The sequence below is a fragment of the Acomys minous genome, assembly GCF_964271855.1.
Source record: "Acomys minous genome assembly, chromosome: 1".
NCBI lineage: Eukaryota > Metazoa > Chordata > Mammalia > Rodentia > Muridae > Acomys > Acomys minous.
In genome coordinates, this window is record NC_140483.1 from 35,325,589 (window position 1) to 35,352,714 (window position 27,126).

General features: G+C 46.3%; 1 protein-coding gene across 1 annotated transcript in view; it reads right to left on the minus strand.

Annotated features, from left to right (window-relative positions):
* Nucleotides 1–587: 587 nt before the first annotated feature.
* The window catches only part of SEC16B (SEC16 homolog B, endoplasmic reticulum export factor), a 58,743-nt gene continuing 32,204 nt past the window's right edge, over nucleotides 588–27,126 (minus strand). The window contains 17 exon segments of the mRNA XM_084774607.1: nucleotides 588–2,357; nucleotides 3,099–3,197; nucleotides 4,116–4,195; nucleotides 4,325–4,433; nucleotides 5,167–5,265; nucleotides 5,437–5,589; nucleotides 7,963–8,030; nucleotides 8,830–9,135; nucleotides 10,216–10,240; nucleotides 10,242–10,289; nucleotides 11,073–11,186; nucleotides 12,305–12,445; nucleotides 14,326–14,431; nucleotides 16,087–16,198; nucleotides 17,704–17,821; nucleotides 23,293–23,374; nucleotides 25,662–25,759. Coding sequence (XP_084630733.1) covers nucleotides 2,286–2,357; nucleotides 3,099–3,197; nucleotides 4,116–4,195; nucleotides 4,325–4,433; nucleotides 5,167–5,265; nucleotides 5,437–5,589; nucleotides 7,963–8,030; nucleotides 8,830–9,135; nucleotides 10,216–10,240; nucleotides 10,242–10,289; nucleotides 11,073–11,186; nucleotides 12,305–12,445; nucleotides 14,326–14,431; nucleotides 16,087–16,198; nucleotides 17,704–17,821; nucleotides 23,293–23,374; nucleotides 25,662–25,759 — 1,830 coding nt within the window. The 3' untranslated portion in view covers nucleotides 588–2,285.

Here is a 27,126-nt window from a genome sequence, read left to right on the forward strand (position 1 = left end):
CAGTGAAGAACTTTGGGTGACCCCAGTTTGTGAGCCCCTTACTGAACCTACCTTTCCTGATCAATGAGCAATGGATTTGTTCTAATCAAGCATATACAGACTGATGGATGCATTTTGACTTTGCCACAGTGAAAGCTTTCAATTATGAATTAGCATAAGTATCATGAATTTCCTCCTTCTCTGGTGCATAAAACATCCTGTCAGGCCCTCCTGGGAAGATGCATTCAGGGCTGTGTGTTCTTCTGCTGGGAACTCAAGGAAGCTGAGGGCTTGCTTTCTTGAGCACTGGAGTCACTGGTTTTCTGTGAATGCCTGAACAGAGAAATAAGGGCTTGAGCATGGGGCTCCTGGCCCTCCTCCTGGGTCTTCAGGCTCCTCCACGGAAGTGCTCTCTTTCATTGGGTAGGATGTTCCCTGAGCTGTTGCTCCCAAAGGAGCCATGACTGTGGCCTAATAAAGTGGCAGATTGGATGCTGAGGAGATTGGCTTTACAATTAAGATGTATCTTGAGACGTATTTTAAAATTACCATTCCCGCCAGGCATACACGTCAAAAAAAAATGGCACAGACAATCCGGTAGACAAAGCTGCAGTCCAGTATTTTGTTTATTAGCTAGACACTAATAACTGTAAACACAAAGTTATCATCATGAGTTGTCCACATTTCTAGAGCCTTCATGATACTAACACTTTCCCTGTAAGGTAGGTACTATCATCATCACCATCATTTTATAAATAAAAAAAAAAATTTGAAGTACAGGGCAACAAAGCAACCTTGTCCACAGTTGCAAGGTGAACTGTGCATGAGCAGGGTTCAGGTTCAGACAGCTTAGTGCCTGGGATACTCACAGGCAACAGCTAAAGTGCTGCTGCTGCTGCTAGGTGTAGGCATACAAAACCTAGGAAGCAACCAACTCAGGAAGAAAGGAAACCCACACATAGTGAGGGCTTTCCAGGTACAAAACACTTATGTATATAGTTTTAATTTCATCTACGATGGAAAGAATAGGAAACAGAATATACCACATTCATCTAGCAAAGTAACTCGTTGATTAGGGGAGCTTTTGTCCGTGTTTCTTAAATTGAAAAAAAAAGTGATAGCATTAGAGTAGACCTGGAAGTTAAGAAGACCAGTCTTTGATTCTCCATTAACAAAGGGCTCTTTCTGGCTATTCACACCTGATCGCACAATGGAACCATTATTAGAACGACGTCAGGGAAGAGACCATCAATGTATTTTCTCCCTCTACAGAAACCAGCCAGAGACAAGCATTTGCTATAAAATTATCTGGATTTAATCGCTATCAACATCAGAACCATAGTACATTAAAGTACAAAACTTTTATGTACAATTACACATACAAAAATGTTCTTTGTGAGGAGCAATTTTAAGCAAATCTGACAAACAGCAAGAATCATCCCTATTTGAGGTTTGAAAGGGAAAAAAATGGAAATTTCCAAGACATCTCCCTCCTCCATCGGGCCCCACTGACCCTCAGAACATCAATTTGCAAAGGCCTGAGGTAGAAAGGCAGGTATTAACAATATGAGGCACTCATTCCTCCCCTCATATGGGAAGGATGACGTTTTAGCAAACGTTTTCCATTATTTATTATACTGATGTTCCATCCATCTGCATCATTAGGTTCAGTAGTTACCATGACAATGTGATGCCTACAGCAATCTAACTTGATAGCCAGATGTCAGAATGTGAAAAAATAGGACCAGCTAAGAAAGTGAGAAAAATATAATTAGTCTGAACCACATAGAAAATGTGCACAAAACTAGGACCAGCAGGAAAATTGCTGAAATGTCGTTGAAAAGGGAATCACTGAAGGGCAACAATAATCAGATTCAATGTAAAAACTTCACTAACAAGAGCTGTAAACTGGTCTTTAGGCAACTTTAAGGAAGGAGTCCAAGTTATTCTGGGATGTTGCTCCAAGCCCCTGCTGCAAAGCCCAGGGGTGTCTTCTCTGGCCCCCATTTTCATTTTCCTGAGCTTCTCAAGCTTCCTCCTCAAGTGCTGCTGCCATGACACTCTACCATGGACCTTATCACCTGTTCCTCCATCTGATGAGATAGTCCCATCACTCAGAAGCTAGGCTAAAGACTGGTCCACCAAGCTGTGTCTAGAGGGATACTGCCTTTTACCTCCAGGTACCCCTTGTGCAGCAAGGGTGAGGAGAACACAGAGAAGTGGGAAGCAGAGACTAGCAGTGCCTTGGGGGTGCGCCCAGGATGGAGAAGTGGTCACTCTCATGCACCCTGGACAGATGGTCATTCTCAGCATGGTTGGGTCGGATAGCGGCGCTGGGCTAGGCGGTTGGGCCGATTCAGGTTACTAGCAGTGGGAAGCTAGAAAAGAAGAAGAGACAGTACACTAGAGTATAGCCTCAAGTGTGGCTTCACTTGGAGACTAGTGGGTTGAACGAGGAGCCATTTTAGCTGACTATCTAACTCTGTGCTCTTTTTTTTTTTTTTTTGGTTTTTCGAGATAGGTTTACTCTGTGTAACCCTGGCTGTCCTGGACTTACTTTGTAGACCAGGCCGGTTTTGAACTCACAGTGATCCACCTGCCTTTGCCTCCTGAGTGTTGGGATTAAAGGCATGCATCACCACCACCCAGCCTAACTCTGTATTCTAATGGCCAACCTTTACTTTTGAAAGATGGTGAAAGGAAGTTTGATTTTTATCAAGATTAAAGGTCAAAGAATGCACCTGCAGAGTCATCTCTAATCACCAAGGAGCAGAGAGTGAGGCGCCTCTCAAAGTTTGCAGGAATCCCCTCACCCCAAGTCAGGAGGAGGCACCAATATCAAAACATCAGCACTTTGTCTCTTATATCTCAAGACCAATTACAGGTCAAGAGTGACATTCAGAAGTGTGACATTTCTTGAGCATTTTCTAGGTACCATATTACATACCTATTCTATTTGAGATAGCTACTGTTAGCTTCACTTTACAGAAGTAGAGACAGAGACTTGGGGGAAGCTCAATAATTGCTCATATTCAGTGGGTGGGAAATTGGAGCTATACGCCTTCCTTCCTAATCAATACCCTGACCTCTTAGCTCCTCCCCGGAAGGATGGTCCTTACCTGAGGGACCTGAGACGGATTGTAGAGAGGAACAGCGCCTTGCAAGGTAGGTGGAGGAGGCAGAGCACCGGGTTGGGAGTAGAACTCAGAAGAAACACCCTGTGGTTGCAAACAACAAAGACTCTAATTCCTGGCAGCTTCCTGATAGGTTAAACCCTTCCTTAAGAACCAGTTTTGGCCAATGAAATGGCTTCTTATGATAAAACTCAGGTGCACACAGACAAAGCAAGGACCCAGGACGGCCATGCTCTTATACCCAAAGACAGTGGGTGGGAGAGTCACAGTATATTATGTTGGATCATAAAAACCACTATCAAACTCTTCAGAAGGCCTCAGAGGCTACAAGAGTACTCCAACGAGGCTTCAAGAAATGGAAACTTTTCCCTAGCAATAGTCAGGAAATCCCTTGCTATACAGACAATTTGTGAAGAATTTGTGATAGTCCCAGGTAAGTGCATATGAGTGAACTCCACCTCCCACTAAGACAGAAGAAGAAGCCGTTCTCTGGACTCCATCAAAGCTACACAGGCCAGAGTGTGGCCCTCCAAAATGCATATGACAAAGCCCCAGTATCTCAGCATGAAACAGAAACCTCAAAGAGGCTGCGTATGTGCCCCACCTAACATGGACCACGTCCTTACAAAAGGAGGAAAACTAACACAGACACATGCAGAGGAAAGACCCAATGAAGACACAGGGGGAAAGCAAGCTGTTGCAAACCATAGAGAAAGCCCCAGGAGAAATCACATCAGCCAGCACTGTGGCTATGTACTTCTGTGGCCCGGAATTGTGAGAAACTATCCTTCCACAGTCTAGGCTCTCCAGGCCAAGGGACTATGTGGGCAGCTACAGCAAAGTCAGGCAGAAGTTTTCTCTGTATCTGAAGTCATCCTTCACAGGGATGCTCCACCGGGCCACTGAAGACATCCAATACACACACACACACACACACACACACACACACACACACACAAGCATCTTCTGGAGTTCAAGGACCCAGGCCAATATCCTGCTCACCTGTGGCCCCAGGAACCCTCCGGTCCCAGCACCTTTAGCTACTCCACTATTGTTTGAGGATCCTTGGAGGGTACTCCCACCTAGAAAGCAAGGAATCAGAGCTGTTTCACATGCTCAGAACTGAGGAGTCCCCCTTCCAAGAGGCAACCCCCAATCTAGGAGCACCAACAGCACTAGAGATGACCCAGAAGACCAGAGGCTGGCAGTACCTGTGCCTCTAGAGAAGGTGCTGGCAGCTGGTAGAGATGGGGAACCGAGAGGAGGTGTTGGTGAGAGGCCCAGACCAGCATGGCGAGGAGGTGATGCTCTAGAAGACTCCTGCTTGGTGGCAAAGAGGCAAGAATGGTGACATCGGCTCTCAGCAAAGTCATGCCAACCTACATGGGCTCTGGCATCCACAATGGTAAATCTCCATGAAGGCAACTCCCCCACAAACACCATTTCCTCCTGTGGAACCTCTACTAAGGATGCAAGTCAGCTTCCTGTTACTGCACCTCTGAATGAAAAATTCTTCATCTTTATTTTCTAATAAAGAGAGGTGCCCCTCCCACCTCTGTGTGTGTGTGTCTGTCTGTCTCTGTCTCTCTGTCTTTCTCTCCCTGTCTCTGTCTCTCTGTCTCTGTCTCTCTGTGTCTGTTTGTGTATGTGTACGTGTGTGGTGTTGTGATGTTTGTGTGTGTGGTATGTAGGTATGGGTGGTATTGTTTGTTTGTTTATTTGTTTGGGGCTTGGTTGTGGGGTTTTTTTGTTTTTGTTTTTTTAATGAGGCCAAACTGTGTAGCCCACGCTGGCCTAGAACTCACAGCAATCCTCCTACCTCAGCACCCCAAATGCTGTGATTATAAGCATGAGCCACCATGTCTGATTTCTGAGACCTGTCTCACTCTGCCTTTCACCTTTCAAAAGAAAAGATTTATTTCCTGTGCTCTCCCAACACAAAGCCTCCCTTTCCCTTAAACACCAAAATGCAACGTGATGCCAGGGTTGCTGTGTGTTTGGGTTTCCTCTGAGGTCCACAGGCAGGGCCTGCCAGACCATCTGCAGAAGTTACCTCTGAGTCAGAACTGTCTGAGGAGCCTTCATCTTCAGAGGTGGACATGCTATCGGCAGGCTTTGATCGAAACCAGCTGAACCAGCCAAATCCAGAGCTCTAAAAGGTCAAGGAGAATTGTCAAGGCCAGTGGACTTGTTTCCCTCACCACCTGTGAGAGCTGCCAGCCGGGCATGGATGAGCGTGGAGGGCCCAGGGCTCTGGACTCCGCTCCAATGTTTGAAACTGAGATGAAAGTGGGGGGGACACAGAAAAGACCAAGTTCTCTACCTTTGTGGTCTCTTTCCCATCCCCCGGCTTTCCTCTCTGCGAAGCATCTTGGTGAGATGGGTTGTCTGCTCTGTCAGAAAACCCCTCCTCGTCCTCCTTGTCTGAAATGACGGAACTCTCAGAAAACCTCCGAGCCCTGGGGGCCAGTGGTACCTGAGGTAAAATAAAACAGGGATTTGCACGGAGTTAGGAGGTTTCAAAGCACATTTCCATATGACCTCTCACTCCGAAGCCAGGACTAACCTTGGGAGATCCCATCCTATGGGGAGGGAAGCAGGCTGACCCATGAAAATGCGTGGTCATAGGAGAAAGGACAAGCCGGGACCCACCTGGTCTTCATCTTCTCCCTAACATTAGGGGGTTTGTCTGCCCTGTAACCTCTCCAGGTCATAATCTCAGAACCAGGCCAACACCTGGAGAAGAGTGTGTGAACGCTCCTGCTGGAGATGCCGAGCTTCTGAAAGCACCTCTGAGAGATCCTCAACCTCCAAAGCCAGAGAACTTCGCAGCCAGTGAACCTAACCTCAGAGCCTACTTCCTAGCAAGCTCTCCCAAGAACATATACGCCATGGAGGAGCCAAATATGCCACACCCCGTTCCTTATCATGGTAAAAACATGCACAGCATAAGGCTCCCTTTAATCATTTATGACACAGTGGCATTAAGAATACCCACAGTGTTATCCAGCCATCAGCAGGACCCATGGCCAACAGCCCATCAGAAACACTACCTCCCTGCTCCGTGTCCCCAGACCCTGGTCACCTTCGCCCTGTTCTATTGTGTCTCATTGAATTTGCCTACATAAGTATCTCATATGAGAGTAATAATGCAGCATATTGCTCTTTATATTGTATTTTCATGTCATATCCTCTAATAGAGACAAATTAATAAATAAAATAAAAACTTTGCAAAACACTACAGCAAAGTACAGGAAGGGCTTCGCTGTCCTAGGTGTTTGGGTGTAGTGTCTTCCGTGTCCCAGGCACTGTTCCAAGTGCTTCGCACACCGTGATCCGCTGAACCCTTGCAACAGTACAGTGAGATGGGCACTACTTTTATTATCACCTAGTTTTAAATATGAGAAAACCAATGTGTAGCGAGGCCCAAAGACACACAGCTAGTAAAATGTAAGAAAAGGAATTCTAACCTGGCTCTGCACTTAAGAATTTCTTCAGTAAGTCATGACACAGGCAAGAGCCTTACTCTAGGGTGGCCGCCATGTGTGTTGTGTAACAGTGAAAGGGGGAAGGGATGGGGGAAAAAAAGCACAGGAGAAAAGGAGGGAGGCTGAAAAGGAGAAGGCAGAGAAGAAACAGGCTGTTTCTAAGTCCCCTCCCCTGTGCACCCCGCTGTCTAAGCCAGGAATCTTCCTTCATTAATCTACCTGTGTCCATTCAGGGCTCCCTCTACAATGACACTTGTGCCTTTGTCACCTGCATCGTTTCCACACTGCACTCTGATCTCTGCTTAAAGACCTCCTCAGAGACACAACCCTGAGCCATCCTCTCTACCCAATGCACAGTGTTGTTCACCTCTAGTCACTGCCACCAGACAGCAGAGCGTGAGGGTGGCTGCATCTGGTCACTGATCATGCCCAGCCGCCCCTCCCCCCCCACACACACGGTGCCTGGCATACTGCAGGAGCTTGGAAGATGCTTGGGAAGGGGACTGATACTTTCACACAGTGGATCTTGTCATACCATCTTTGAAACTATACTTACAAATGATAGAAAAAACATTATACAGTGTTAAATAACAAATAAGATACAAATACAAACAAAAAAATTTGTTTGTTAAAAAACAAGTAATACAGAAATAAGTTTTAACTATTGAAAAGCATATCTCTATATATACTTATATATGTATATACACATACATACATAGAAAAAATATATATGTGTATATACATATATAGAAAAATAACAAAAGAACCAAAATATTTGCTGTAGAATTCTGAATAATACTGTGCAATTCTGAATAATATTTATTTAGTTATTCATTTTAATTTTTCTATAATAATAATGTACTATTTTTCTGCAAAAGAAAAATATATATTTTTTTTAAGATCCATGGTCCTAGGAATGGAAAGATTACTCAATGGTTAAGAACACTGGCTGCTCTTCCAGAAGACCTGGGTTCAATTCTGAGGTCTCTCACTACTATCGTAGAGATCTGACATAAACCAAGGCGAATGCTAAAATAAACACCAATAGTTTTCCTCAACATGGAAGGAGAGGATGAAAAACAAACAAACAAACAGAGATCAATCCATAAGCCACCTCCGCTACACTGTCCCTCACTTACAGAGGTCAGGGGACGGTGGGACTAAGCGCACCTGAGAACACAGCCTCCTTTCCAAGTCCCAAGGTTTCACATGGGAAGGAAAGAGGACTGACTTGCACAAGGTAGAGCAAAGAGCTCCCCGCGCAGGAGAGGAGCCTGTGTGTGGCTGAGACACCAGGATCAAATAGCAAAAACAGATGCCTTGGCGTGGTCACCAGCATCCCTCCTGCTCCGTCTGCTCACCTGAGGACTGGAAATAACTTCTAGACCATCAGGATCTCGTAGGGGTTCTTGAGGGGCTGTGTTCTCTCCTGAAGCACCAAAGAGAAATGAAGACAAGGGCCTCAATTTGTGCTCTTCCTACCCAGCTTGAATAAAGAAAATGGAGGCCCGGGGCCCAGTGGCCTAAGAGGCAAGAGTTTATACCACAAGCAGGGCACAGCAAATGCAAAGTCGGCTTGCTCAGTTCCACCCAATCCACGCCACCTCTTGACAGACTTATCAATCCCAATTCTACCTGCTAAATACCAAGATCGTTCCTTGGGTGTGTAGGGAGTCCCAGCCACATGGAGCTAGGTCTCGGGGACTGCCCCTAACCTTCTTTCCATGTGGGGCTCTATCTTGGCCAAAGCTTTAATCTTAAAGGGCTGAGATCTAATCTGGGGGCCTCCTTTGTGCTCCCCAGAATATCCTTGGCATCACCCAACACTGTCCCTCCACATTTAGGCTTCTTCTCCCCAAGATCTGATAAGCTGAAGAAATGTGGAACCAGGCCAGAAATAGGGCCCCAGGTCCTGTCAATGATCTCTTGGGTAGAAGACGACATCACAAAGAAGCCCTTGGACCACTGTGCATGCGACACTTTTTGTCACTCTGCTTTGCAGCCTCTGCATTTCCAGCTATGTAGTCCAAGGAGAATGGTGATGTCTGTCCCACCCTGCTTGTCCCAGGAGACAGGTAGATGGGCTAGAATAGAACACGCTCCCTCAGGCTAACAAGAACAAGCCGGAAGTACATTCCCCTTCTTCCAGCAGGCCCCTGCGCCTCCCTCGCCTGCTTCTTTACCAAGACTCTACCATCCACGGTAGCTGCCTAGCTGGCAGATCTTACCAAGGGCGGGATGGATCTGCAACATTTCCTCTCCAGGAGCCCCTGTCACTGCCACACTGCTGCTGTTGCCTCCACTGCCACCGCTAGTCACTGACAAGTGGGTTGCAGGAACTGAGTAGAGAGGCACCGGAGCAGCCACGTGCCCTGAGCCTTCTCTCTCTGAGTAGGTATCTCTCTGCAGGGAGAAAGGCTGCTGTGGGATGGGCTGAGGCAGGCCTGACTGCTCAGGTGTTGGCCACAGGGATGAGCTGTACCCAGGATCCTCTGAGTAGCTTTGATGTCCTGAAAGATCTTGGTAGGGGGTGCCTAAGAAAGAAGATGTGGCAGTTACAGACCGTTCGTAAGCATTCCTGCTCTGGTCCCCTCTAGAAAGCAATCCCACGGCCTGGCTGCTCCATGTAGCTTCCATTAATTTGATGGCAAGCAAAGCATTGACTGGCTGTAACAGCACTTCTGTTGCCTTCAGAAATACAGTCTCACTTCTTGGATGATCTCTGAGCCTTTCTCCTTTGGGTTGAGAGGACAGAAGTGACATCCAATTGAATCCTTCCTCAAGGAGACCTCATCAGATTTTTTTTAAAGCTCACAGTTAAAAAACACAAATGACACTTTAGAAATGATGGCTTTCCTTGTAAAGACTCAGGGTTCATTTGCCCTGGAGGAGATGGGCCTTGCTGATACAATCAGCTGATGTGTGGGTGTGTGAAACGCTTGGCCCAAGGGCACAGAAAAGGTGTGAGCTGCCATCCTTCGTGCTTCCAGGGCTCCAAGAACATCCTCGCATAGAGATGCCAAGGCAGGCTCTCACGAAGCCAAGAAACAGAAGCCAAAACCTCCCTACATTCTGCACAGGAAGAAGAAAGGCTGGAAGGCAGGAGACAAAGGTGGGGCCCCTGCCTGAACTTCACCACCTCGGAGATGACTTCGGCAAAATGTACGGAGTTAATTTGGAATATAACTTGGGCTGACCAGACATTTGGAGGCGTTCTAAGGGAGGAGGGAGGAGGCTGGGAAAATGCTCTAAAACAGATTTCAGTGATATGGCCAGTCGATAGCTCAAAATCTTCACATTTCTAGTATCTAGAACACTAATATAAAATGTACACTCTCTGGCCTTGAGAGAGATATCCATCTGGGGAGCAAGGTACGCACACAGGTGAAACTATTAGCTAGCAATTTTTAAAAAAACACGAAATAGTCAAATATTTGGAAAACAAAGCCTGCAAAGCAGAAACCCTCATATTACAGGCACGTGGATGTGTTCAAGCAGCCTGGATCAACAGGTCTAATTTCCAGACAGAGAAGGCACCAAGGAAGAGGAAGTGTGGGGTGTGGCTGGAAACACTGTGGCCAGAGTACTGGTAGTCAGTCTCTGTTGTTGGGTACCTGTTGGTCCTCTGGCTCCATACGTTACCTGAAGACGTAGATTTGGGGTCTCGGAGGCCTCCTGTTCTAGCCTGCTGTGTAAAATAAAGAGAGATCCCTTTCAACAGTATAAAGGACAATAAGGACAGAAGACAAGAGAGTGAAAAAAATTAAATCATTAAGAATGACGAGACAAGGACCCTCCACTGAATGGCCCAGTGCCCCTGTTTCCTGGGTCTCCCAGCTCCGCTCAGAGCCAGGAAGGCTACAGCGAGTGTCACCATCCTCCCCAGAGTGAGGGACCAAAGGAAGGAATTAAACTGTGGGCCTCAGAGTTTGCTATCTGCGAAAGGGAGAAAAGGCACTGGGCGTTTAAAAATCCATTTTGTCCTGCCTTCACAGCAGAGTGGAAGAAAGAAAATGGGGGAGGCCTCGCTCCAATTACTCTTCTGATTATGACCAGCAGCTTTTGCAATTGTGGGAACAAAAAGGAAAGGCCCGGAAGTCTTTTAAGCAATTGCCCTACATAACATGAAAGTGACACGGGTCCACTATGATCCATTGTTCCTGACAGAGATGGGGGAGCTTTGATAGTCATGAAACATTCTCTGGGACCTCAGAGAAAGGGTGGCAAGAGTGGTTGGGACGAGCGCCCCCCGGTGGCACTAGGCAAAACACAAGGAAATGATTGCACGAGGGAAAGAAAAGAAGCAGGGAACAAAAATGTTGGGAATCCCAACATTCAGGGACACAGGCCATGCCCCAGAAGGAAAAGGAGAACCCGAGGTGTAGAAACAAGCACCTCTATGTCTCGCCTATGTCTGGGAATAAACAGGAAAGCGTTGGGTACCCAGCGACCCTAGTACCACCCGGCTTACCTCCAGTTCCTTGTGCTTGCTCCGCAGTTCCGCTAGCCAGGCTGGTTCCAGGTCCTGGTCCCCACGGCGTCTTTCTAAAATCAGAGGATCTGATAGCTTCAGCCTCTCTGCAAGCTGAGTTGCCAGGCAGGCCGGGGGTAGAAAGTGAGAGAGGACACGAAGAGAGAGAAATGGGGCACATGGAAAGACAACAGGGGAGAGAGAGAGAGAATAAGAAAGAGAGAAGGAGCCATAATTCACTCGTACATCACATTACGAAGAGTAATTGAGAAATAACAAATTCAGCAGATCTCCTCCCAAAATTACAGCATAAATAAATAAGCAACCCATTTTGGCATTATTTCAAAAAAAATATGAGGGAAAAAAATACTTCTTCAGCTTTGTGGCTCTGTAAAGCTGTCTTCTCTTCAAGAAGCTTCTAGAATAGGAATGTTGGGACACTCGGGGACCTTCAAATGCTAATTCTGATTCCAGTCTGGGCTGAAGCTCAGATCTACATTGCTAGCAACCTGATCTTTCTACTTTAAGGTGTCATTATGCCCTGTATCTGCAAACTTCTAAACACTCATCCTGGGCAATCAATTCACTAGCAAAAACGTCAGAGTATCCAGGACTCAGCAACATGGATCTTTTTGGTCACAGCATCCAACACTTGGGCCTCATGCAAAGCAGTACACAAACCAAAGAGCACGCTGCCTTTTCCTCTCCAGCTAATAGAGTTTTTTCTTCAATTAATTGGAACAACTATTTGCCTGATTGTTGTTTTCTTCCCAAGGAACTAAGGGTTGCTATACGTTTTTGTTTTCTTTTTCAAATGTGTCCCACACGTGATAAGATACTCCATGCATTTAAAGGTATTTTAATAAGGATCATTTCTTGTTTTAATCACTAAATTCTATTTCCAAAGGCTCGCTTTTGTAATTAGAACAGCTCACCATAGCTCGCAGTTTAGCTGCACCAGAAAAGCAAACATGTGGAACGTCTCAAGCGGAACACAAGTGCTTTCCAGTGCCCCAACCCCACTGTCCCCTGCCCAGTCAGTTGTTCTTTGTGGAAGTAGGCCTCTGCTTATCACATTGGGGCATGCATACGTGGTCAAAGACAGCTGCGGGCTCCAATTTTGCAGAGCACATTCAAAGAAGACGAAGTGTGGAGTGTAAGCCTCCTACAATGGCGTCTCTGAACACTGAAGATAAAACACCAACAGAGAGAGACCCCTTTGAGACGCTCACCTTGATGAGCTCCGCTAAGAGCACAGGGTGACTGCTTCTTCCCTGGCTCAGGACAGCCGCACCGATGGCTTCACAGTAATGCAAGGCCTGGGACGCCAGACCATAATCTGCCAGGCGGGAGGCGTAAAGGAGCTTATACACCTGTGAAGAGGAACGGAGCCAGTGATGACTCCATCCAGGCAGGAGCGAGGGAGAGAAACGTAGATAAGACTTCTTGGAAGTCAGCTGACTGCCAGCTTCCACTCACTCTGGCATCCAAATAGCAAAGGCCCGGTGCCATTTGTGGCAGTTTATCCGTATGTGGGCACAACTCCAAAACCAGCTTACACACAGTTACTGTGTTATGGAGGCATCACATTTGCCAGACCCCCGGCCTCCACTGTAAAGGCACCCCCTTTTATCCAACAGCCCACCTCACAGGGAGCTGGAGTATGTAAAGTACAGCCCTGGGCCCGGGGTGGTGAGGGGGGAGGGGGCACAGGAAGTTACAAAACTAGACCCTTTGCGAAGGGTAGGAAGCCCAGAGGAGAGTACAGAGGGACGCAGGTGTGGGGAGGGGCTCTCCTTGAAGGAGCAGTAGGACAAGATCAAGCTTGATGGCTCTGGTGTCAAACCAACCCAACCCAACCCAAGCTCACACTAGTTGTAGGACACTTGGGCTACTCCCTTCACCTCTCTGGCCTCAGCTTCCCCATTAGAGCATAGACAGTGCCACCTGTTCCACCGGAAGCTATAAAGCTAAAAGTAGATGTTGCACACAAAGTACTTAGGACAAATAGTGTGCACAAGCGAGCCGGTAACGTATAACCAAAGCCCCTGAACCTCGGTTACCTCTTTTGCAAAAACCCCACAGGATTAGATGTAACATCCAAGAAGCATGGTAGTACAAAGCTGAGTACGTGAAACAGCGGATAAGAACAGCTATGTGATGGCCATCAGCCCAGAGCAATGTCAACAGGACGTGGGGGCAGGATGAATAAAGAGGGGAGAAAAAAGCCCAAGTGCCTATGCAGGAGCCACGCGGAGGAGCAGGTGGGCAAGGCAAAACTCTCAGAGAGGAGGGGCTAAATGGGTCATTTATTTATAATACAGTGATCCGTTCCCGAGGTTGCGTGTGTTTCCTGTTGCACGTGTGTTGCTATTGTAGCTGCGTGCACTCTCAGTAGCAGGCACTGAAGGACATCCGTCCAGTTGTTAGAAAAGATCTCAGGCCTGAAGAAGATAACTCAAGACAGAGAAGAAAGGTGCCTGCCCATCCAAGAGGAAGAAAATACAGAGCAGTGGCAAGTAATTGTGAGATTGGAGCCTTTGGAGCCAGCGCTGTGCCTGGAATAATCCTGTCCCCAGCACAGAAACAAACTACCTCGGCTTTACTGCCAATTTACTGCACAGGCTACATTGAAGTTCACACTCCACACCAGCAAGAGAGAAGAGAAAAGGCTACAAGGGGCCAGGCCTGGACGAGGACGCAATGCCAGCATCAGACACTGTGGGCATAAGGCAGCGACGAGATGGCAGGCAGAGAGGCTGACAGGAGAGAGCAGAGCCCTGCAGCGCAGTTGCCACTTGTACTGACAGGAAGCTGAAGCCATGACAGGAAAGAGCTGGTGGGCCAAGGACAGAGTAAGAGGGAAAATCCTGAGGAAAGAGGGATCATCAGGAGGAGGGGGAGACGCTGAGCAGTCAGTACGACAGGATAGCCCTGAGAGTTGAGGAGGAGATTAGGGCGGGAGGATTGCTGAGAGAGAAAGCCCAAAGCTACAGAAGCAAAGGAAGGCAGGGGCAGAACCGCAGCAAGGGCGTGAGGCTAGAAGATTCTCCGGCAGAGATCTCGGATCGGTTTCCTTCCAGGAACACAAAAAGACACCCTAAGCCTTCCCGTACTCCCGTACTCCCGCTACTGAAGAAAAAAATGCAGGAGATAACTTGGCCCTTGGTGCCAGGTGCCAAGCAGCAAGGCTGAGAACCTGGCTACCCACATGTACACAGCTGAGCTGATGGTCCCCTCTGGATTCAGTTACCTGGAAAGAAGGAATGAAGGATTTGGGGCGGCCCAGCATCTGGCAGTACTCGAAGATCTCCGTCCTCTGGATAGCCTCGATTGTTGCAAATTTCAAAAAGGCTTGACTAAGACCAGGGAATAACAAGAACAGAGGTGAGGTGGGAATGCTGCTTGCCCGGTGGCTCCATGAAAACAGAGGAGACCGAGGGCTCGCGGCGGATGCGCTTCCTTCTTGCCCTCTGTACTCTTGGGTTTGGGCAACACATGAAAAGTGCCAGGGGTTCTAGAAGAGCCTGCCCCCTGCAATTCTCCTGTTTCAACTTCCTGAAAACTAGCCTTCAGCCCTCCAGCCTGGCATGCCCCAGGAAAGGCTGATTTAGCCTGAGCACGCCCAGCGCGAAAACGGAAGCTGTAGGGTCCGTGAGCCTGGGAGCCGCAGATGGCCTGGCGAAGAACGGAAGGAAAACTGAGCCAGAAAGAAATGGCAGATTTCATTCAGCCAATGAGAAAGAAAACTAGGTAAATGAGATCTGAGGGGCAACACCACACACACACACACACACACACACACACACACACACACACACACACACACACACCTTCAGAGCCTACACACACACAGCTTGCCAAGTGCCCGATATCCCAGCCACCAGAGTTATCTCCAGAAGCTAACATACCTCCAGAAACTTCCCCAGGATTCATAATCATGGGAGAAGAGGCATATTAACCCAGGTGTCTCTCTGGTCATATTTGTCCCAGTCAGGCTTCCTTGAGAAGAGGACTCACGAGGTGGGCACATCAGCTACAAGTTTGACTGCAACAGCCTGGCAGTCTGGACTCCAAGTCCAACCTGATTGAGTGCCAGCGGGGCTACTTTAGATGAGATTTTCAGTCCCTCTATGTCTTACTTTCCCTGACGCACTTATCTTTTCTTATAAGGTAAATCTGTAGCAAAGCAAACAGTGCAAAAGGACTGACTACCACATCTCAGAAACTTTTTTTGCTTGTTCGTTCGCTTGTTTTTTTTCTCATTTGAGACAGGTCAGTAGCCCTGGCTGGGTTGCTAGCTTAGAACTCACTGTGTTATGCCAGCTAGCATTGACTTTGCCACAATCCTCCTGTCTATGCCTCTTGACTGCTGGAATTTAAGGAGCGCCATTCCACGGCTGCTCAGAGATCATAACTATTAAGAAGAAATGGGTAGAAAGACCCAGAACAGTGAGGACCATCCAGGACAAGCTTATTTGCTTCAACTCACCCGTCTCCAGGGCTCTGGGGTTCTTCTGCATAAAAATCCTGACGTGTGGCTACCAGAAAATAAGTGACAAAGGGGGCAGGCTCCAAGGCGCTTGTGGCCAAAATTAATGTAGTGAAGCAGTATGGAGGCCCCAGAAAGGTAGGCAGGCTCCCGGAACAGGCCCAGGGCTGCCCAAAAGAGACTGCATGAAAACATCCTCTTCAGTCTGTCTATACTATCTCTGGTTGTGGAGCTAGGCTGCCACCCAGTGGCCAGAAGGGTACAATGCACACCAGGCTCCAAAGGCCCTCTGGTGGTGTGATGTGGCTGGCACCCACTGGTCACCTTGCCTAGATCTGTGCAGAAGATACAGAGGGAGAGCCAGCAGTAGCTGAAATTTGAAATAAATAAATACATAGATGATAGATAGATAGATAGATAGATAGATAGATAGATAGATAGATAGATAGATAGATCAGGAAGGGCCAAATCAATCCACGGAAAACATCCTTTTCTTTTCCTTTCCATGCAAAAGTCACGTACCTGTGGTCACTGCCCACCAAGGCCAGATGGTCTGTCTTCACCGTGTAGTGGCCAAAGGGCACATGAGCCATGAGATAGCAGAAGTGAGCTGCCTCTACAAGCCCTTTCGCCTCTGCAGGGGGAGAACAAGAGGCACACCCAGTGAGGCCTACCATCTGATACAGAGTGAACTCTGGGGTCAGAGGGCAGAAACTCCGTGAGAATAAGCCAGGGGAGTCCTCATGGCGCCTTCATCTCGGCCCCTCCCACGTCAGCGTTTTTTGACCTCAGATACTGCATTTCCATTCCCATCAGTCACAACCTGGTGCTATTTCACATTCCCCTGATGGATTTTTTTCGCTGAGAATTTACTAAAAGTCATGGTCCTCCCTGAGGCTGAGAAGCGGGAAGCGATGCCTATACCGAAGTAAAGTGGAACATTGGGAAATGAATCTAAAACATCCCCCATGCAGTGTGCCTGCTTCCTCTACCAAAGCCGGATAGTCGAAAGCTTTTCCTGCGCTCTTAGAAATCACATCAATTACCAAATTGTTCCTGATTTTTAAGTGTTCTCAGTACATTTCCAGGGCCCTAAAAATTGAATTAAGTGGGTGTGACGGTTAATCTTCATTGTCAACTTAATAAAATAACTTAGGAGATACACTAACGCCCCTCAGGGTGTTTCCGGAGAGGTTTAACAGAGTAGGGAAGGCCTATGGTGGGGGGGCGGGGTGAAAGGGTGGAAGGGCACTAACCTCTGGGCTAGAACTCAGGAATGAACAGAAAGAGAAGGAAGGAGGGGCCAAGCTGAGCCCCATTATTCACCCCTGCTTCCTGACAGCAAGTATCAGGCCTCTGGCCGCATCACCCTCCTACCGCAATAAACTGTGTTCTTTAAAACGGTGAGCCAAATTTTGTTGGCTACAGTGAGAAAATAGCTAATACAGTGGGTAAAATACCAATAACCCAATAAACATGGTACCCAATAAACATGGATTCCCTTTTAACCCAGACAGCTGAATGACAGCCATCACTTGTCACAGATTTATATATGGCTGCTTTGAATCCAGAAGAGCAATTGTTCACATAGAGAACAACACCATGATTTCTAAACATTATCTCCGGAGCAAATTTGTGAAGTAGTGATCTGGAATATTCTACAGCTGTTAAGTAGCATCTTCACGGTCAGACAATAAACACAACGGCAGTGAGGCGCCAAGGTAGTTTAGGCAAAAATAGCATTTCCCATCTTGATGGTGTTGGGCCACTGAAGGCCACAAGGCAACAAAAAGTGACATGCCCCTGTGTTAGCGCTAGGTGAAGGCGTCTTGCCTGTGACTAGAAAATGAAGAGGAGGCTACATAGCACTGAAGAACCAAAGCTCCTAGTGGGAATTCTGGGAAATAGATGTGGAAAAACAAACAAACGAACAAAGCTAGCAAGGGGAACTCTGGGAAACAAAAGCACAGGATCAATATCCTTTCCCTGGAGTTTCTTCAGCAGAAGGACAGAACCCCCAGAGCCTGAAAAGCCCTGAGCCCTAGACTCTGCCTCTCCCCAGTGTCTAAGACTCTAATGTCAGGCATTAAAAGCTGGCCTGGAGGTGCCCAGGGAGGGCTTACTGCTGTTTCTGCTTACCCAGGGTATCCCCCATGCTGACAATTGCTCGTTGGTACAGCTCTGTGTCTCCAGCCTGATTTGACAGGATCACAGCCAAGTGGGGTCGCCAGTCTCCCCACTGTTTGTCTCCACAACACTGAAAGATAGTAACAATTTAAACAATCATTTAGCACAGCCCAGGATGTAGGTAAAGACGGCTGCTGTTTATATTTTGGTGTGGAGTCCAGAGAAAGTCTGTTACACTATTGATGCAATTACTCATTGATTCAGCATTCCCTCTGTGTGGAGCGGCAGGTGTGTGGCACAGAGCAAGCTGGTGGCGCCCATCTGTAAGCCTAGCACTCAGGAAACTGAGAAAACATCATGGTTTTGGACCACATGCTTGGACCACAGTGTGAGACCTTGTCTCAAAATAAAAATGTAAAAAGGGAAAACCATATATATGTACACACAGAGATGCATACACACACAGAACACAGAAATACCTATACATACATACACACAGATACAGATAAAAACACACAGAGACACAAACACAGAGAGACACACACAGATACAGACACATATACATACATAGACAGAAATATACACACACAGAAACATACACATACACAAACACAGAGACACATATACACAGAGACACACAGGTACACAAACATACACGCAGATACACATATACAGAGAGAGAGAGAAAGAGAGATACACATATACACACACTGAAAGACACACAAGGAGAGGCACACAGACACATAGATACACACAGACATAAACACACAAACACAAACACATATCCATGCACACAGACACATACCAAAAAAATCCACACAGAGACAGACAGACGCACAGTTATAAGCCTATTAGATGATAAATAAAATGGCATCATTAACTTACAAATTTCCAAGTTTCTTCCCTGTGCCTTCACTTCAAATATCTAGAAACAACGCCCTTCTCCACACTCCATGCTCCCAAAGTGCCTGGTGTTTCAGTGAGAAAAGGCAAGTGAAATATTGTTCACTCTTGCCTCATGGGCAGAGGGGCCATGCTAACCTGGCACATAGGTCAGGGACTCTAGGTTTCTCAGTGTCCCACAAACAGCTAGTGTGTCCTGGTCTAACAAGGCCCTTCCACTCAGGGCAACCTTCATGACGCTGCTGCAAAATGTGCTTCCTGTTGTAACGTAAGGAAAGAGAAAATCAAGCCAGCTTCCAACTTCCCTCTCGACCCTGGTGACAGTGCAATAGTCACAGACCCCACCAGGCACCAGGGGAAAGCCAGTAGACTTGTACAACTGTGAGGCCACACCACGTAAGTGCTGGTTTCCTCCCACATAGATTCCACATGCCTTTGACCCATTTGAAGCTAGTTTTTATGTAAGGTGATAGACACTGGTCTAATTACATTCTTCTACACATGGGCATCCAGTTTTCTCAGCATCATTTGTAGAAGAAACTTTCTTCTCTCCAGCTTGTTTTTGATGTTTGTGTCAAATCGCAGTAGTTACATGTACTCAAGTTTAGGTCCTTGATTTTGCTCCACTAGTCTACATGTCTGCTTTTGTGCCAGTATCTTTTTTTTTTTTTTTTTTTTTTTTTTTTTTTTTTTTTTTTTTGCTGTGGCTCTGTATCTTAACATCTAGGAAGGTGGGCTGGAGAGATGGCTCAGAAGTTAAGAGCACAGGCTGTTCTTCCAAAGGTCCTGAGTTCAATTCCCAGCAACCACATGGTGGCTCTCAACCATCTATCATGAGATCTGGTGCCCTCTTCTGGCATACAGATGTACATGCAGGCAGAACACTGTATACATAATAAATAAATAAATCTTTTTTTTTAAAATAAGAACTAATTTTGAAAATCTAGAAAAGTGATCCCTCCAACACTGTTCTTTTTTTACAGATTGTTTTGACTACCTGCAGTCTTTTGTGTTCCCATATGAAATTTTAGGACACTGTTTTCTATTTTTGCAAAGAATGAGAAGGGGATTTTGATGTGGATTGAATTGAAATGTAAATAGCTTTTGGTAAATTGGTCATTTTCACAATATTAATTCTATTAATCCATTAACATGGAATGTAAGTCCATTTTTAATGTCTTTTTTTTCCTGTTTCTTTAGAGGTTTTAGGTTGCAATATATAGGTCCTTCACCTCCCTGATTAGATTTATTTATATTTTCCCTGAGGCAACTGTAAGTGGAGCATGTCCATAATCTATTTTCCTGTATGCTTGTTGGTGGTATGTAGAAAAGGTAGTGATTCATACAAGTTGATCCTTTATCCTGCCACATTGCTGAACATGTCATTCCAGGACACTTTCTGGTAGGATTTTGTGTACTATCATGCCATCTACAAATATGGGTAGGTTCTCCTCCACTTAGAATGATGTTGGCTGTAAACTTCTCATTTGTAGATTTTATTGTGTTGAGATACTTTCTTCAGTCCTGCTCTCCAGGACTTTTGTCATGAAGACATGGTGGAGTTGGTCAAATGCTTTTTCTGCATCTATTGAGATGTCCCTGTGATTTTTGTCTTTAGGCCCATTATGTGGTTTATTACATTAACTGACTTTCATACACTGAACCCCACCCTAGGCCACCCTCCTCAGAGAAGAACTTCACAGGAGAAAGAACCAATGAAGAAACAACACAATGTGATAAATTCTACCCAGGCCCTAGATTCAACCCAAGTCCTGCCTCATGCTACCAGTGTGAACCTGAGCAAGTCTTTTATTTCACTGAACCTTTGTTTTCCCATCTCTAGCATACAGATCATCACTTCTACCTGACATGATTCCTAGTAACAATAAAATAGACAGCTATATGAAGCATATAACACAGTTCTTCGCACTTGGTTTGCACAATAGGCAGGAACATGCATGTGCGTGTATACACTAACAAGCACACACAGAGAAGCTCAGTAGAGGAAAGAGGTAATTTGCAAATAGACTAAATCAATCCTGCAACGTAGATAAAGAGAGACTAAAACTGACAGTAATTGCTAACAGAGTTCAGAGCCATTTGTAATTGTTTAGTGTTTATAATCATCACAAGGAATTAAGGATGTTTTATCCAACTCCATGTGATACTTGCTCCCTATCTATTTCAACGGCACAGTATAAATGTATATCATAATGGTGGTCATAAGGAGTCATCATAGTAATAGCAGTTTTAATTAATGACAATGGCTGAGACCATGAACCACACCCTTGGCTAAATATTTCTCTTGCTAATAATTGCATACTCCATACTCCATGGGCATTGTTGCTCTCATTTAAACATATAGAAAGGAAACTCCTTCTACAAAATCATCATCATCATCATCGTGATCATCATCATCTTGGAAGTCATCATCTGTCTCCTCCCTGGTTTGAAGCAAGGTGAGGGTAGTGTAAAGCCAATTGTGTGTGTGTGTGTGTGTGTGTGTGAGAGAGAGAGAGAGAGAGAGAGAGAGAGAGGGAGAGAGAGAGAGAGAGAGAGAGAGAGAGAGAGAGAGAGAGAGAGAGATGTTAATTTCCTTGCTGGGATAGTCATGCAAACATGATGGCTGATGGGTTCAGACATTCTTGCCCGTCATTCCATTGGTTGGCCATCAAAATCTCTACAAATAGAAAAACTGTGATATTAAATAGCAGGTAAGTTTGCCTAGCCATAATGAGCAAAGTCAAGCTTAAGCCTCAGATAAAACCCACGCTGTGCGTCCAATGGTCATGCTCCTTCCATGTAGCAGAAGGGCAGCCTTGCCTTCAGTGTGAGGGCTAGGAAGTTCTCACACTCTAAGATCAAGTACTGAACTGGCACGTTGCCTGCAGAGCCTTACCGTGCCCATCTAAGAGCAGGGGAAATTAGCTAACTCTGCCTCGTCACTGAGGCCCAATGGACCACAGGCTGATTACATCACCTCCTCCATTAGGTGCCTCGTGACATGGTGCAATTCTATCACAGTGCTGAAGCTCCCGTTCAGCTCAATTCTGAAGCGTACCCTGTATTCCAAAATAGCTTTCTGGTTTAATGATGGGGGATAGAAGGCATCATTTCTCTTTGCTTTGCTTTCCTTAGAATTATCCACAGTAAGAAGAAGGTCAAAAGAAAAACTGAGAAATTCATTTTCATTAAAACCAGTTACTCAAGCTTCAAGATACAGCTGCCAAAAGTAGTGGAGATTGAATGGCCATGCATTAAACAGAAACAGGCAATGAAACAATACTTCTATGAAGAAAGAACATCAAGCAAGCATAAAGGAGCTCAGGAAAAAAAGATGGCTCCAAGCAGGGAGAGATAAATGTGACCTGCAGAGCTCAGGAAAGGAATGGGGGGGGGGGGAGGGCACGGAGGGGCGTGTTGCTCAACATTAAATAAACAAAGACGAAAATGTTAGAACACAAAAGCAAGAGACACTGGGGGAAACACAGTGAAAGACAGAGGATGGAGGCAAGAACAGGAATGGAAAGTCAGGAGTGGGCAAAGGAAAGAATGAGGAGGAAAAGGACAAAAATATTTTTAATTTAGGAGGAAAAGTAAAACTTAGGTATGGTGGCACAGGCTTGGGGTTCTAACACTTGGGAGATGGTAGCAAGGGGACAGGTGTTCAGGATTGTCCTTAGCTACGTGCTGGGTTTGGAGTCAACATGGGTCTCAAAAAGGAAATAGACATATTTTTATAACTCACATGTTAATATATAGCTTATACATATGAGATACATATAGATGGAATTCCTAGAAATAAAAACAAAATAAATACTGAAAGATTCAATTAAAAAAATGTTCCTGAATTCCAAGATATGAATGTGTACATCCAAAGGGCAGGCTATGGTATACTCCCAGAAAAAATAAAAATAAAAAATAAACCCGACCCAGACAGTCAACGCCAAGATACGTATTAGTAAAGCTATTGGGTAAGAAAAGAATACGTTGGGGCAAAAAGATTGGGTCTGGGCCAGGTGTGGTGGCTCATGCTTTTAATCCCCCAGCACTCGGGAGGCAGAAGCAGGCGGATCGCTTTGAGTTCAAGGCCAGCCTGGTCTACAAAGCAAGTTCAGGACAGCCAAGGCTACACAGAGAAACCCTGTCTCGAAAAAAAACAAAAAACAAAAAAACAAAACAAAACAAAAATTGGGTCTGTTACCGTGGAGGAGCTCTTGAACAGGCCTCCACCTTCTCCTTAGCCATACTCATTTCCCAAAGCAAGAAGCCTACATGTGCCCAGCTCTGGAGGATTAATATGTGACAGGGATTCTTCCTGCCAGAAGCTGCGGGAAGTCTGAGGAGCAACAGCTCCTGTACAATCAGGCACAGTCGGAGGGGCAAGGTCTTTAGAACCGGACAGACCTGAGCCAGTCACAGCCCCAATCCCCACTACCTCCAATCACTGAGCCATTTAACACCTTGGCACCCGTTTCCACATCTGCAAAGCAGGGATAATAACTCCTCTCTCCATACCTGAAATTAAATACTATGTATCGAATCCTATATGGGTCAAGCACACTGTACATAACTAATAGACTACGATTCATGCTTCATCGTGAAAAGTACCATACCTTCCCAAGCAGTCCCCAACACCCCACTCCCCAGCCCTTAGGACGCCAGAGTAGAGAGAGGGAAGCCTGTCGCAGGGAGTACCGTGGCTGCCTGTGGAACCCTTCCCGACATCAGCTGGAAAAGGGTCTGCAGCGGGTCGTTGAGTGCCAGGGTACTGGTGAAGCTGCGAGAAGAAAGGAGAGTGAGTGAGGATGGAGCCCTGAGGGAAGCCGTCCCCGGCACGCGAGCCTGAGCAGCCCGCTTGGCCGGAGCCTCTGTTCTGGAACTCAGCCTTCTCTCTGCTCCGCTGGGCCTGTGAGGCCCTTGAGGGAAGACCAACTGCAACTTCACCACGTCACACACCCGGAGTAGACTTCATCGGTCAAGGATACTTTCTGCATTTTTGCCCTAACGCCTTAATTCTTGGGTAGTCCCTTCCAAATGCCTTCTATCGGTGAGCCGACCACCCATATCTCCAGTTGTCTGGGTAGCCCAGGGTCGCCCAGCAGTAGACCTGAGAGCTCTTCTCCATGGCCCCTCCTTCCTAGTCACGCTCATCTCCTCCTCATTAAACCCATCCCACTAAGTATCATTTTTCTGGCTCATCTCAAGCCTGGATCTGCCTCACAAGCATCACATAGCCGTTTTCAATAACCGTAGAGGCGTGGAAGAGGGACCAGAAATGATCCAGCTGATGACAAACTGTGGGATATGCTTAACAAGGATATAGTAAGCTCTACAGCTGACTTGAGATTTAAGCATACTCAGGAAGAGATATTTTTTACAATTCATTGGGCCTCATCAAAAATCAATGGCCCAAGGCAAAAAATCTGTAGCAGAGATGTATGCTACAGCGTGGGGACGTGGGATGTTCATTTCCAAAACCCAGAGGGAAAATCGCCCCTCAGATCACCACCTTCTGCTTAATAGCACCCTTGGCACAGGAGCTGAGCACATTCCGCATCACAGACAGCAGTGTGCCCACCACGCCAGCCGAGGACCATAATGGAGGGGAGGCAGCATTGCTGGTCCCTGGGAAGATGGAGTTGAAGTAATAAAGAGTCTCTCTGAGACCATCATGAAGAACAAACCACCAGGCAGTGTGGCAGCCAATAGGAACACAGACAAAACTTAAAATGGAGTGCATGGCTTCTCATGCAGCTCTCTGCCCAACAGGGTTGACGGCCGGTTCGACCTACATAAGCTGGGATAGCTGCCTCCATAACATCGGCCAGGCCTGGAAGATAAACATGCACACGCGACGGCTTTCTAATACCCTGACCCAAACCTGCTCCTACAGGAGGCCTCCACCTCACTCCTGTCACCTGTGGTGTGCACAGGAGTGTAGGGGACTCATGTGGAGGTCCTTCTACCGTGTCCACCTGGACCCAACACCTCCTCTTCCTCTTCACACTGATCCCGCTGCTGTATTTCACCTCACTGAATCCAGCTGCTGGCCTTGCCGCTATCCTTACCTCCTCTGGTTTGGTCATCCTCCCTGGCCTACCGTGGCACTTGGTCCACTGTCGGGTGTGATCTCTTGCTAAGTACGCCTCTTCTTGCCACATTCCCAGCCCAATTAATGCCTTTTCTGCCATGGTTTATGGATCTACTGGTTCATAGCCCTACCAGCCTCTCAGAGGCCACAGCTCAGTGCAAAACCTAAGCCCTGGGTACTTCCTTAAGTTGAAACCCTTAGCCTTCGGGCTCTCCCAACTACACAAGCCCACTCTACTTTAACTAATGAAACTGTCTAAACCAACCCTTCCTGTAGAGGACAACTGCAGTGTAGAATTTTCTGACTTCTTGGAAATTCTGGCCCTGGGGAATAGTGCCAAAATGTTTTGTTCCATTTAAATGGATTGAAATAATGTCTCTTTGCCTAAGTTATAAGAATGTAGGTAAAGCCACTCACTGCCAAGCTTGATGACCTCAGTGTAGATGCCCCTGGATCTATGTGATGGAAAAAAAGAACTGACTCCTGCTAATTGTCCTCCGGCCTTTATACACACGCCATGGCACATCCACGTGTGCATGCACGCAGAGACAGAGAGAGAGAGAGAGAGAAAGAGAGAGACAGAGAGAGAGAGAGAGAGAGAGAGAGAGAGAGAGAGAATAAGTGTTTAAAAATGAAGAGTCTTGAGAACTGAACATGAAAGTGGCATGCTTATAACCCCAGTACTGAGGAGGCTAAGACAAGGAAAATGAAAAGGGGGAGGAAGGCAGAGAGAGAAGAGAGGAAACATGAGGAAAGGGGAGGGGAGGGGAGGGGAGGGGAGGGGAGGGGAGGGAAGGGGAATCAGGAAATGAAAAAAGTGCTGCACACATCTCAGTAAAAATAATTTGGGCAGCTGTGTGTGGAACTTCTCAATGCATTTTACACTTCTCCCCTACACACACACACACACATACACACACCACCTTGGGAGGGGGGTTTATCTGCTCTTCTGGTCTTTGTAAGCTAGACTTACCCACTCATAACCCAGTTGTAGGTCCTAGGGTCCATCTTACTGGCTAGGAACAAAGCGTGGCCCCACAAGTGGTTTTTCATAGCCCATTCCAAGGCCTCCTAGAAAACAAAGCATGACATTCAATAGAACCTTGCCCATTTTCCTCCAATAAAAACAACAAATTTCCATACATAGGCATTTCTATACCCCGCATGCAACAGAAATTCCCAGAGAAACACAGAAAATGAAGAAGAGAGAGAAAGAGCGTGGGTTCCCCTCCGCGTTGTACTGCCCTCCCAGCCATCAGCCATTAGGACGTTGCACCAGCTCCTCCTCAAACATGGTCACAGCCTAGTCTCTTTAGTATAAGTTACAAACTACTTGTAAGAACCTTTCTACCAAGAATGAGGAAATGGGTTCACCCCAGAGGTGGAATCTCAAGAAATGAATAGCAAAAATGTATTTTTGTGGCCCCGCTAAAGAACAGGGCCCTCCTTAACAGCGGGACCTTTTCCTTCCTGGGCACAAAGCCGGACACGTCCCACCTCACTGACTCCCGAGCGTGGCAGAGTCCAGGCCACAGTTTGGGGATGACAATACCACTTACAGGTTTCACCTGTAAAGTCAACCACATCCATTCCTAACTTGACTGGCCCCATCAGGTTTCTGGAATGGAAAGGATTCTGAGGAACCTTGGAAATTCTAAGCTGACAATGCTGAAGGCCACAGCATGCTGAGTCTGATGACCTGCAGGCTTATTTGTGTACTCTGATGGAAAGTAATTAATGGCCACTGTCGCTTAAGCCAGAGTACATAAGAGCTAGCTTGCAAGCCTATTGCAAAGACCTACTGTTTGTTAACTGTCAGGTGCTTTCACAGGAGGAACTGGTAATACCATCGAGTAAGATGGACTAAAGTTGCAAACTTTAGAACACACACATGTATTTGCTTGTATAATTCAACTTTTAGTTCATGTTTAGAAGTGGTATTAATAACTTCTTTGGTAGGGGAAAAAAACATGATTTCTGGCAGAAAGTCACTAACGGGACAATTCTACCTCTACGTAACAAGTATCTTGATTACCCCAACATACCTCCACATAATCTTATTTGCTTGAGGGAGCAAATTTAATTCTCATAATTAGGGAATTCAGCCTCAGATTTGGAGCAAGTGAAAAAAATAGCATTAGAATAACTTTTTTTTTTTTAGCATGCTTGAACTATTCCATAATTCTTTTTATTTTTAAAAGAAGTAACCAAGGGGATTGGTTTGGGATTATCAATTGATTCAAAATTCTGCCCATCCGGAAAATATAATTTATGAATAAGTAAAGAATTTGAGAACTTATGGAAGGTTGTCAGGATTGTTAAATCCCAGAAACAATGCCTGAGTCAACTACAAATAAATGTATCTTGGTTCCCAGCTCCTCGTTCATCACCGGAAGTCACCCCCGCTGCTCCATCACTCACTCGCTCACATCTGTTGC